This window comes from Chinchilla lanigera, unplaced genomic scaffold, assembly GCF_000276665.1.
Source record: "Chinchilla lanigera isolate Chin_1 unplaced genomic scaffold, ChiLan1.0 scaffold00004, whole genome shotgun sequence".
Lineage (NCBI taxonomy): Eukaryota > Metazoa > Chordata > Mammalia > Rodentia > Chinchillidae > Chinchilla > Chinchilla lanigera.
In genome coordinates this window covers 9,892,646-9,905,228 of record NW_004955405.1, presented here as the reverse complement: position 1 = coordinate 9,905,228, position 12,583 = coordinate 9,892,646, and the positions used below count along the sequence as shown (strand labels likewise).

General features: G+C 39.1%; 1 protein-coding gene across 1 annotated transcript in view; it reads right to left on the bottom strand.

The window, feature by feature from the left end:
* Positions 1-821: 821 nt before the first annotated feature.
* Cct2 (chaperonin containing TCP1, subunit 2 (beta)) overlaps positions 822-12,583 on the bottom strand; it is a 12,319-nt gene continuing 557 nt past the window's right edge. The window contains exons 2-16 of the mRNA XM_005374301.2: positions 11,946-12,020; positions 11,797-11,862; positions 11,210-11,321; positions 10,639-10,715; positions 10,414-10,526; positions 9,367-9,569; positions 8,354-8,454; positions 8,049-8,176; positions 6,501-6,604; positions 5,736-5,855; positions 4,965-5,093; positions 4,569-4,672; positions 4,048-4,147; positions 2,981-3,122; positions 822-1,105 (exon numbers count right to left, since the gene is read on the bottom strand). Of these exons, the coding sequence (XP_005374358.1) occupies positions 1,075-1,105; positions 2,981-3,122; positions 4,048-4,147; positions 4,569-4,672; positions 4,965-5,093; positions 5,736-5,855; positions 6,501-6,604; positions 8,049-8,176; positions 8,354-8,454; positions 9,367-9,569; positions 10,414-10,526; positions 10,639-10,715; positions 11,210-11,321; positions 11,797-11,862; positions 11,946-12,020 (1,605 nt within the window). The 3' untranslated portion in view covers positions 822-1,074. The remainder of the gene's footprint in view (positions 1,106-2,980; positions 3,123-4,047; positions 4,148-4,568; positions 4,673-4,964; positions 5,094-5,735; positions 5,856-6,500; positions 6,605-8,048; positions 8,177-8,353; positions 8,455-9,366; positions 9,570-10,413; positions 10,527-10,638; positions 10,716-11,209; positions 11,322-11,796; positions 11,863-11,945; positions 12,021-12,583) is intronic.

The following is a 12,583-nucleotide window of genomic DNA, read 5'->3' as shown; positions in this document are numbered from 1 at the left end:
TTAAAACTGTTAAGACTACAGTACTTACTGGCCTATCCTTTTTAATACCTCTGGAGAAAATACAGCCAACTACATTTTCATACTAAGATGTAACTCCAAGCTACCTAGATCCCTTGGGATGAACATCCCCACCTCTCCCATTGAAATAGCTACAGGTTTTGTCACGCATACCTGTTCTGCTTCAACTGGGGGATCAAAACTGATGTATGCTAAAGCACTTTTTCTGAATAGGAACAGTTGAGACCAGATCACTCAGTGTAATTCGGACTGGCCTTGAACTTGCAAAGTACTAAAAACATCGAGACAAATTTTCTCGAGAGGGGTCAATGTTGTCCAGGCTGACCTCAAGTACTAACCTCCAAATTCTAAAGGCTAAGGGTAGCTGGGCAGTTGAGTGCTTGCCTAGCATGTGCAAGCCCCTGGGCTTATCTCCAAACATAAAACAAAAAAATTTGCAAATCTAAAGTAGCCTTCCAAATAAATTCCATACTACCTATACCTACATCCATTTTCATTCTCCCATAAGAACCCTATCAACGATTAGCTCAGAAAATTGAGTATCATACTTTATGATACTTTCATTAAACAAAATTAAATGGATATTAGAACTTACATGTGACTGAGCATTATCTATGTCCCAGCAACAAAACTAAAAGATTAACATATGGTGTGTTTATTACATTTGACTTGAGCTTGTATTAATCAATATATTCATTTCATAAAAGCGTAAGATCAATCATTAAATAGAACACCTCTAAACTGCAAATCATTTCCATTAAGTAGATTTTAAACAGGGCATGTACAAAGCAGTAAGACCTAAGTACTCTTTTTTTACGTTTTTTTATTTTAATGACAGTAAGAGAAATGAACTTTTATTATCAACTGCATTGTATGGGAAAATCAAACAAAATAAATTAGACCCATGTTAAAAGAGAAGGTCAGCTAAGTGTCCAAACGTAAGGATATAAGGGGCACAGATAAATATCAATTCCACAGTCTTCTTTAAGAAGTTGAAGTCTTTCAAACACAATTTCGCTATGAACTGGTCCAGATATCAACAGCACATGAGAATGCTTAACAGGGATGGTGATCTGGGACACGTTTCCTGTAAGAAAAACAAATAACTAAGAAAAAAGTAGAGCTGGGGATGTAGCTTAGTGGTAGAATACTTGGCTGGCATCTAAGAGACCCTACATTTAATCCAGTACCACTGCCACCAAAAAAAAGTTAACATAAAAATGAAAAACATGATTTTAACTAAAATTGTACACTAAATATAAACACAGCTAGAATCCTAATTTTATTAAAATCATTATAGTTCAATCTTCTGTAAGAAAGATATTTTGCTCTCATGACAAACACTGTTCAATTACATTAGTAAGAGGACATTAGAAAATAGGTGGAATGTTAAGGGCTGTAAACATTTAGCCATTCTCAGCTTATCCCTACAATCTTACCAAGATATAATCTCCAGAAAAAGGTTAATTCATGTTTGTGTTTGTACACAGTATAGGAAAATGTTAATCAAAGAGTAGCTGCTGTCTTTGTAAAATGACAAGATACTGTACTGAATATTGAGATGAAAACTGCTGGATCAAAACCACCACCACCAACAGATAAGCTGCTCTTTGGGTAGGGTACCTCATTCTAGAATGCCAATATCCCCTCTCATCTTTTATTTTTATTTTATTTACTTTCTATACAGTGAAGAGGCATATAAAAATCTTTTGGAGCCAGGCGTGGTGGTGCATGCCTGTAATCCCAGCACTCGGGAGGCTGAGGCAGGAGGATCTTTGGGAGTTCGAGACCAGCCTGGGCTACAAAGTAAGCTCAAGCCCAGCCTGAACTGTATAGTGAGACCCTGTCTCAAAAAGGATTAAAAAAAAAAAAAAAAAAGAAAAGGAAAAAAAAATCTTTTGGGAAGAGGGGACATAAGGTTACTAGTAAAATTTTTAACTTGATGCTTCAAGGAGCTAAAGTTTAAGAAACATAGCTTCTATTTTTTTTTTTTTTTTGGTACCGGGTATCAAACTTGACCTCAGGCTTGCCAGACAAGCGCTTATGCCGCTGAGCTATACCCCCGGCCCAAAACATAGCTTCTAAAGGCAAACAAAATAGTGAACAGACTCCAAGAGTATTAGATTAAGGTCAGACAGAGGTAAACCTTACAACCTTGGCAGTTTATGGAGGAATTAAAATACCAATTCTCGTAAAAAAAAAAAGTCATTAATGAGTCAGGGTGGAGCTGGGCATGGGGGCACATGTCTATAAGCCTAACATCTGGGACGCTGAGGAACGGGGATCCCCGAAACTTGAACTACGGAGTAAAACCCTATCTCAAAAAAAAAAATCGTAAGCCAGGCATAGTGGTATACCCTTGTAAAGCCAGCACTCTTAAGAGGCTGAGGCAGCACGATCCAAAGTTCAAACCCAGTCTGGGCAACTTAGCAAGATCCTATCTTTGTACTGGGGAAAAAAAGGGAGGCAGGGGAGCGGAGGAAGGGAGGGGAGCGGAGGAGGGGAGGGGAGCGGAAGAGGGGAGGGGAAGGGAAAGGAAGGAGGAAAGAATGAGAAGGAGGAGGAAACACATGAATGACTGTATGGAAGTGCACCCAAGAGAGAACAACTGGAGCTGGCTCACCCTGGTAAAGACACAGGCAGTTATGCAGCACTCCACACTTTCACATCGCTCCCCTCTCACAGCCCCAAGCTCCCTGGCATTTGACCTCACCAAGCCTAACTCTTTCAACTCCGTGAGCTACCCCGGCTATTTCCCCATGCTTCTTTCCTCCTAAGCTTTTCTGACTTAAGTTTAAGAACTGTAATTATGTTTTAAATAACTTAGATATAGTACTTTTAAACTAGGCCCTAATGTTTCCATGCTTCATTCATTATAACTATTTACTTGTAAAGAGAGCTTCCTGGTTTTTCTGTCGTGGTGTTAGTAATTTTTCTCTGAGCATTAAACATGTACCAGTACCTTGGTGCTGCTTTGATGATGTTATCCACACGCAGAATCACCTCTGCTGCTTCAGCTGCACTCAACAGAACCTGCCGCTTCACTTGGAAACTTTCTGTTATGCCCAGCATTGCCATATCTCCAATGGTACCTCCCTTCATATCTAAAAACAGGCATTATATAGTCACTCAGTAAGTAGGTGTTTAGCCACTGTGGTATCGAAACCTCTCTAAAGACTTAGAGCAAATAAAACAATGTGACTGTATAAAAAAAGATTACACCACCAAACCACTTGATTTAGTTACAGACCAAGTCTATAATGCACTCCAGGAAAGGCTTTCAAAAAATTAAAAAATAAAAACTACTGATCACTTGTATTAGCAGAGGAGCCAATATTAAAAATGATACAGAACACTAAATCAGTAATCTATCTTTACCCCTATATACAAAGTTACTATAGAAAATCAGAATCCTAAGAATTTAAGAGAATTTAGAAGTCATCTATTCAGTTTTTTTGTTGAAAATCCTACTTTGTCTTTGCAGATGACCAATTTCTTATCTAAGGATAGGATTACCTGCCTTCTAACACCGTTCCTGTAATGTCTTACATAACTTATCAGAAATTTTCAGCATTAAATCTGCTTTACTGGTCACTTTATCTATAGATTTACATTCAAGAATGTTACTGAAGTTAAGTTTACTATGAAATTAGAAGTTAACACATTGTATTTAAGAAACAGAGTGTAGTACAGTTTACATTTAGTTCAGAATACAAACATTAGGTCATTATATGCCAAACTAGTTACAACTCTTCTAGTTTTATACCTCATATAGTAGTGTTGAGACTATGAAATTAAACATTCTCTCAGCATGTATCACAGTTAGAAAAGCAAGAAACACAGGGTCTGCCTTTTATACAGCCATCCTAAGAACTAAGAGAAAACTTCAGGGCTGGGAATATAGCTCAGTGGTGCAGCACCTGCCTGGCAAGCACAAGGTCTTGAGTTTGATTCCCAGTACCAACGAAAGAGAGAGAGAGAAAAGAACTTGAGTTACTTTTTACTACAAAGTCCCACTTGATTTCTTACCTAGTCCAGCAGTTATTCTGCCCTCACTATGAGCAGCTCGGAGCTGGGCCACCAGGTCTGCACTGTCGTAGCCTGCATTGTCAGCTATGATGGTGGGCAACTATGAATGAAGACAAGTAAGTACCAACTGTAAGAGCTGTTTACTAACTCCTACCTGGAAAGACAGCTTTTAAAACTATACATTCAGAAACAACGGAATATCTCATTTTCGTTATTGATCTTTTTTTGGAGGGAGGCTGAGACAGGGTCTCACTGTGTAGTGCAGGTTGGCCCTTAAGTCACGGTGATCCTCCTGCCTCAGCCTCCTGAATGCTGGGATTACAGGCATGCACCACCACACTCGGCTGCCTAGCTAATTATTGATCTTGAAAAGTATAAAATCCAGAATCAAATTTTAAAATGGTATGAACTAGTTTATTTTCTTAAAGCAAGGAAGTGATTACTTCCTAAGATAGAAATATGCATTCATTTTAAAACAATACACACAAAACAAGTTCAGAGCTTAATTTTTATTAACTTACCATTCTCAGGGCTTTAGCGAAGGACTCCATTGCAACAGCTTCTTTTCCTGGGGTTCTATTGGCAAGCTGTGTCACAGCATGTGCCATCAGCATCTCTGAACAGCCTACAAATTAAAGTTCCAATAAACTATTGTTAATTCCCAACTGTCTCTAGGAACTGCTGACTTCTCTTAAGGTAGCCAAGTATTTTAAAATTTAAATTCAAAGGCAATACCTTCTGCAAGAACGACTAAAACCATTTAAGGCATACTGTATTTTAAGAAATAGTGTTCGTTACTGGCTGGGGATGTAGCTCAGTGGTAGAGTACGTGCCTAACATGCACAAGGCTCTAGGTTCAACCCCCAGTACAACAAGAGAGACATGCTGCAAGTGCTAATTATTTTCCAAATGCTTACCTCCCCCATAAACTGTTCTAGGATCCTTCACAGTTTGGGCAAGAACACAAAGAGCATCATGCAACGATCTTTCCGCTTCATCCACAATTTGTTGAGTGGCACCACGCAAAACAATGGTACAAGCCTCACCTAAGGTAAAAAAATAATATTCTTATGCCACAGTGACCACCTAGTCACAGCACACAGAAGTTTGCCTTCTATTATTTATGTAGCTAGTGGTAATTCTGAGTTCTGAAAGCTGATGTTCTCCACTGTTTATATTTTCTTTTTTATTTGTCTTTTTGAGACGGAGTCTCGCTATGCAGTTCAGGCTGGCCTCGAACTCACAACAAGCCTCCTGTCTCAGCCTCCTGAGTGCTGGGATTACAGGCGTGTGCCGCCACACCCAGCTACATTTTCATTCCTAATAAACCATGTTCATAATGGTTCTCAGTTTCAAGAAAAAACTATGCTTAATACACTCTTCACAAAGACCCAGTAAATATGCAGTAAACCTCAAAATAACTGAAACAAAACATATACTATGCCTTTTTGAAGAGTTAAGACTTGGGGCTGGGGATTTCGCTCAGTGGCAAAGCGCCACCTGGCAAGCACAAGGTCGTGAGTTCAATTCCCAGTTGGGGGGCGGGGGGGGGGAGACAAAACAACAACAAAAATAAAGAGTTAAGACTTAAAACATCATATTCTAATACTGGAGAAATTTTCTGATTCACTTCAGTAGCCCCTAGCAAAGACTTAAGCGCCTAAACCAAGATCTACATAATCTCTCACCCAGGGCAACGCCAGAAAAGTGAATGAGTTTGTCTTCTCCAATCATGACTTCTTCAATAAGTTTGCAACTTCCCAGTTTCACCAGTTCTGGATGATCAAAAGTAGAGGCAATTTCACCACCTATGAACACAAATATTAATTAAATGCTTAAAACATTTGAAATTTGCTCTCAAGCAGGAGAAAGGACTTGGTATGTTTAATAACACAAAATGTAATCTACAGTTGTGACAAGCCTGGTATATAATTTGATATACAATTTAAATGTTCCTAAACTGAAATTCAAAATCCAAACTGAACATCAACATACTACCCTAAAGGGAATATTCACATCTGACCACTGACAGTTCCGTTAAAATGCAGATATACTAAAGATACTATATAAAATCACCACCAGACTGCTTATGAGGTATACACAAAACATAAATGAACTGCATGTCAAACTTGGGTCCCAAGCCCAAGTTCTCTCATTATGTATGTATAAATATCCCCCAATTAAAAAAATTCCAAAAAACCCACAACGCTGATTATCAGATAAGGAACACTGAGCTCCAGCAGCACAATCAGCTAACACACAGTACTTACACAGGTAAGGAACACTCAACTTGTACTAAGTAATCTCTAAAAGTATAAATCAGATTTCAGAAAAACTGTTTAGACTCTCAGCTCCTTAAAGGGATTTCTTCATATTCTCAACAATTATGCAATCCTTATGAATCCCAATAATAACTACTACATTTTGTAGAAATTAATTCCTTTTTCCCATACCTGTGACAAGAGCTAGGCGTTCCACACCTGCAAAATCTGCATGCTCAATAGCCATGACACCAGCAGCACCAAAGAGCTGCTCAGGATAATTATAAATTAACTGCCTGCAAATAAAATAAAGACATTACGCTCAAAACTGTCAAGATACATTAGACTAAAAAACATGGAAACATTCCTACCTCCCGAAAAGTCAAAGAAATGCAAGTAAGAACAAGTTACCCTTTTCCTCTATACAATTTTAATATTAATGCATCCACACTAGCACTGAAGACAGGTGCTGAATGTATTGCTATTGACTAAGTCTGGAAGTCAATTCAGCAGTAACACATCAAAAACCTTACCTGTGCGTGTATGCTTTAATTCCTAGTAATCTGCAGCAATAAAATTAAATGCTACATTTTTTTTGGTCTTTTTTGAGATAGGGTCTCACCATGCAGTTCAGGCTGGCCTTGAACTCAGTGATCCTCCTGCCTCAGCCTCCCGAGTGCTAGGATTACAGGCATGCGCCACCACACCTGGTTTAAATGCTACTTCTAAGAATTTTCAGACAAGCCGGGTATGGTGGCACACGCCTGTAATCCCAACACTTGGGAGGCTGAGGCAGGAGGATCACTGAGCTCATGGCCAGCCTGGGGTACAAAGTGAGCTCATGGCCAGCCTGAACTGCATAGAGAGACCTGGTCTCAAAAAAGACAAAAAAAAAAAAAAAGAATTTTCATGGACAGCGCTCTCACTTGATCACTTTCCCAGGTTTCAGCTACTCATGGCCAACTGAGGTTTCAAATCTTTTTCCCCAAAATATTAAACGGAAAATTTCAGAAATAATTCATTGGTTTTTAAACCACACCCAGTCTTTAGTAGCCTGATAAAATCTTGTGCTGTTGCTGCCTCTCTCAGGACCTGCATCACCTCACTGAATGATACACCCACAATGTATATTCTAGGCATGTGTTTATCACTTAGTAACCATCTAGATCATCAGATTGATGTACCTCAGCGCCTCTGTTCAAGTAACCTTACACAGTAGCCTAATATTATGTCACAATGCCTATGTAATCCACCTCATTCCATTTCACCACAAAGACACTGTTTCATCTCACAAGAAAGGTACACAGTATTATGAAAGATACCAAGATAACACTTATGTAACTTTTGTTACAGTACAGTTATAATTGTCTTACTTTATTATTACTGTTAACCTCTTATCATGCCAAATTTACAAACTACACTTTTTCATCATCAGTTAAGTACAGAAAAAAGTTAGAGTTCAATACTATCTGCAGTTTCAGGCATCCACTGGGGGTCTTGGAACATATCTGCAAGTAAGGCAGGACTACTGTCCACCATAAAACTTGCCAATGATCTAAACGTCCACTAAGTGTGAGTAAATCATTAATTATAAAAATCTGTAATTGCAAGTAAAAATGTGTTTAGCAGTTTCTGAGTAACACATCACTAATTCAAATATAATTCAGTATGGGGTACGTCAGTAAATTTTCATACAAAGAAATCAACTCTTAAAAACTGCTAGCATAAGCAAACACAGACCTGTTAATAAAACAATTTATTCCATGCTTAAGAATACGTTCAACTTTCTCCTTCATTTTTTCCTTTTCTGCATGTTCTATTTCTGCAACCTTTGCTGTAGAATCAACTCTTACCCGAGAACCAAATATCTAAAATAAAGAAAAAAATAAGCACAGCATCAGCTTCATTACTATTTTGAGTTCCACAACATATTTCTACATTTCTATCAGGAAGTTCTGTGTGCATATTCCTGTCTACTGTGTATTTTCAGCTTTTCAGTGTAATAGAAACTAGAAATTCAAAGTTCAAGAAATGTAGTTACGTACCTTTATTTTGTCTGTATCCATTCCAGTATTTGCAATAAGAATTTTGGCATTTTCAATTCGCTTTGGTTGATTTACTCCAATTTTTTTATCCAACAGAAAGCCTACCATAAAAATAAGGATACTATGAAAACACTTCAGGGCTACAACAGCGAATCTTATAAAGCTGTCCACTTTATCAAATTACTAATTCAAAAAAACGCATTTGACTTACCAAGGTCCTAGAACAGTGGTAGCAAACCTATGTCACGCGTGCCACAGTGGCCTGTTTGTTATCACTGAAACCTCTAAAAGGTTTGCCATCATAGCCCTAAAATCTATCAAGCACCCCATTAAAGCAATGACCACAGAAATTAATTTAGTGGGTTATTTAATAACCAGACTTAGAGGTACACACTCATTACCCAGCTACTGGGGAGGCTAAGGAAGGAGGATTCCAAGTTCCAGGTCAGGCTGGGCAATTCAGTAAGACCCTATCTCAAAATAAAAAGGGCTGGGGGGGAAAAAAAAAAAAGGGCTGGGGACACACTTGAGTGGTAGAGTGCTTGCTTAGCATGTGCGAGGCCCTATCACCAGTACCATTAAAAAAAATGCAATATAAGCCAGGCATGGTGACACTCATCTGTACTACCACCACTCTGGCAGGCAGAGGCAGGAGGACCGTATGTTCAAGTACCACACAGGCAGCAACTCAGAGACTTAGCAACACCCTGTCTCAAAATAAAAAGGACTAGGGGTGCCACACATGCAAAGGCCCAGGGTTCAACCTCCTCCACACTAAGAAAGACTGTAAATGACCTCTTGGTGTAGGGTGAAATCTAGAGACTTCCAAGAAAATGCCAAAATGGGGTGGGAAGGAGGACCACCCAGTCACTGTAACGAATGAATTGAAGTGACAAAACTGGGTGTAATGACTTGTTCCTGAAGACCAGATTCCTAGCTTTATAAAGATAGTATTCAGCCCTCTGAAGCTAATCGAAGTTGTTTCCCATATTGGACACACATCACATACATACCTTCATCTAAATAGGAATCTGCTAGGCTCCCTCCCAGCTTCTTGATAACGTGTATCGCCTCCAGATTACCAGAACCTTTTAGCCTGAGAACAGCTTCTACAGCTAACTTGGTAAAGTGGTCTTTGTGATGAGTAAGAAGTTTTGAGGATAATGTTGTTCCTGCAATATTCATCAAGTCCTGACGGAACTTAACTTCATCAGAACTAAGTAAAACCAATTAGAACAAAAAGTGTCCGTTATTAAAATGCTTATCCAAAGCATTCCTCAATTCTACTTTACTTTTCACAACGTACCTAGCTATTCATAAGTCAACAAACACCCGTACACTTATCAATAAATGATACTGTTTTCCCACCAAACTGTAGCAGGTAGGGTGGGGCCACAAGCTAACAAGAGTCAAATGATGCCTGAGAAAGTGGGGAAACAAGGAAATAAACATTTTTATGGAGCTAGTGGGAGGGTAAATTTTTTTCTGGAAATTATTTGGTAATGTACATAAAAGTCCTTTAAATTATGTATGTATCCTTGGGCCCAGCAATTACACTTGTAGAAACGTTTCCTGAATAACAAATTTATCACATAAAACCAGAATCTGAGGCAGCCAGGGATTTAGCTCATCAGCACAGCGCCTGCCTGGCAAGCTCGAGGTCATAAGTTCGGTTCCCAGTGCCGGGGAATAAAAAAAAACAAAAAACCAGAATCTGTCAAAAACACAAGTTGTCAATGATAGCTATGTTAAGGAAATTACACTAGTCATATATTCAAATGCCTACTAAAACTAGTATTACAAAAAAAATCAATACCCACACACATACTTGTTATCTACCGACATGACAAACAGGCTAATAAACCTCTATACAGCATGATACTGTTTTGTTTGCATGTTAGTTTGATTACATATGTAAAACTAAAAACCCAAACTTTCATTTTAGTGGATAACTCGGTTTGACCGCTGGGGTGAGGTGGGGCAGCAGGGTCAGGCTGTGTATGACTGTCAGTGTTCTCTCAGGTTAAGTATTTAGAGCAGCAGCATTTTCATGTACCAACCCATGATCTACTGCAGAACTCAACAGAGCCTCTCTCGCAGCCTTTGTGGCTTCTCTCCAACCGGCAATGATGGTCTGTGGATGAATCTTTTTTGCAATTAAAGATTCGGCTTCCTATTAATAAAGTTATACAAATAAATTAGAAAAGATTTGATTACCTCTGGGTTTCAAAACCATAGCAGGAAAACCAATAAAATAAGGTTAAAAGCTACACAGTTGCTCTTACCCTTAGTAATTCTGCTGCTAAAACAGTAACAGAGGTAGTGCCATCTCCAACTTCATCATCTTGAACTCTTGACATATCTAGAAACAAATTAGTTATTAACTCAAACTACTTCTCGCAGTTAGTAAGTTATACCAAATACCTCTACAACCTAAATCTCACTCGTCTAGGTCCCTCACCTGACACATTTTGAGGAATTCTTTTAAGGTTGGAAATGCAGGAGTTTTATCCACTGCCATAGTCTGGGTATATCCCCAAAAGCTCACAATTTGGAAACTTAAACCCAAATCAATCTCTTTCTCTCTCATCCGTGTAATGCCTTCTGCCATGCTGTGGCAGCTAGAATGTTCTCAGGCAACCTCCAGAACCAGGAGCCAAATAAACTTCTACGATACAAAAGTAAGCCAGTCTGTGGTTTCTGTTACAGCACCACAGTATGGGCCTAGATAACCACCAATTACTTCTGAAAACTTGTATTTAAATGACAATAATCATAATGGAAATTATCGTACATTTAGTCAATATGGCCAAGTTATTCAAAATATTCAGCAAACAGTATTATCTTCAGACTCACCAACTAAAACTTTAGCAGCTGGATTGTCAATACCGATGTTTTTTAAAATAGTGGCCCCATCATTGGTTACCATCAGAGAAGCCTCTCGTCCACTGCTTAAAAGAATTTTGTCCTGAAGGAAGCACACTTGTTTCAGGTTAAAATATATTTTGAAGAATATACGTGAAACAGAAACAAACTCTACGTTGATTACTGAAGATATAATCAAACTACTGAATACTATTCAACAATTAAAAAAGCCAGAATACTTACTGAAATTTTATGCACAGATTACAGAAAAAACACACACCAACATCACATATGTATGTAATCTGTTATGTGAAAATAGGAAAGAAACTATATAATACCCAAGATACAAATATCTAAAAAATACAGAAAAGTTGTACATTCAAATAGGGGATGGTGATCCAGGACTGTGATTCTTTGCAAGAATGTATTTATTTTACTTTTACACTCAAATAACATGAAAAAACTTTAACTGTGTTTCCACTAAGGGCTAAAGCAATATTCATTCAAACTTTATTATGGTTAGCTAGGGGAACATAGCAAGAAACCAATTCGAAGAAATAAAAAATAAATCTACTTACCATGCCCTTGGGTCCCAAGGTGCTCTTTACCAAGTCTCCAATGGCGATGGCACCAATAAAAGAAGACTGGAGTACAAATCAAGATGCGTCAGAATTTTACAGTCAAAGACAAAAGTAAACTTTAGAAGAATGGGGAAGAGCAGGCTCACCAGTCGCGCTGTCTCTGCTCTCTCTTCATCAGCTCCAGCCTTGAAGATGTTAACAGGCGCGAGGGAAAGGGATGCCTGGGGAGGAAACACATTCTGTTTGCAAGCCAATCCAACTTTTTTTTTTTTTTTTTTTTTTTTGCTTTTTAAAGACACTCTCACTATACTTCAGGCTAGCCTGGAACTCGCGGTGAAGGCTCCCGAGGGCGGAGATATCGAGAGTGCGCCACCTCGCCAGGTTTAGCAATGCGTTCTACCTACCTATCTAATCTCTCTATTTATTTATTTAGGCCTTTCTGAGCCACGGTCTCGCCATGCAGTTCAGGCTGGCCTTGAGCTCACTTTGTGGCCCAGGTTGGTCTCAAACTCGCGAGGATCCTCCTGCCTCAGCCTCCCGAGTGCTGGGATTACAGGCGTGCGCCACCACGCCCGGCTCGCAATGCTTTTTAAAACAGACCTACAGGCGATATCTAGGTGAAAATTCACTTACAACGTAGCAATTTCACACAAATACAGGGTCCACCGCCCAGAAGGCGTTTATTTAAACACGGGGGCGGGTCTTACAGCAGGGGCCGGGAATAAACACCGGACAGCAGCCCGAGCGCCGCGTGCGGCACGCCAGACAGCGCGCAGCCGGCCCG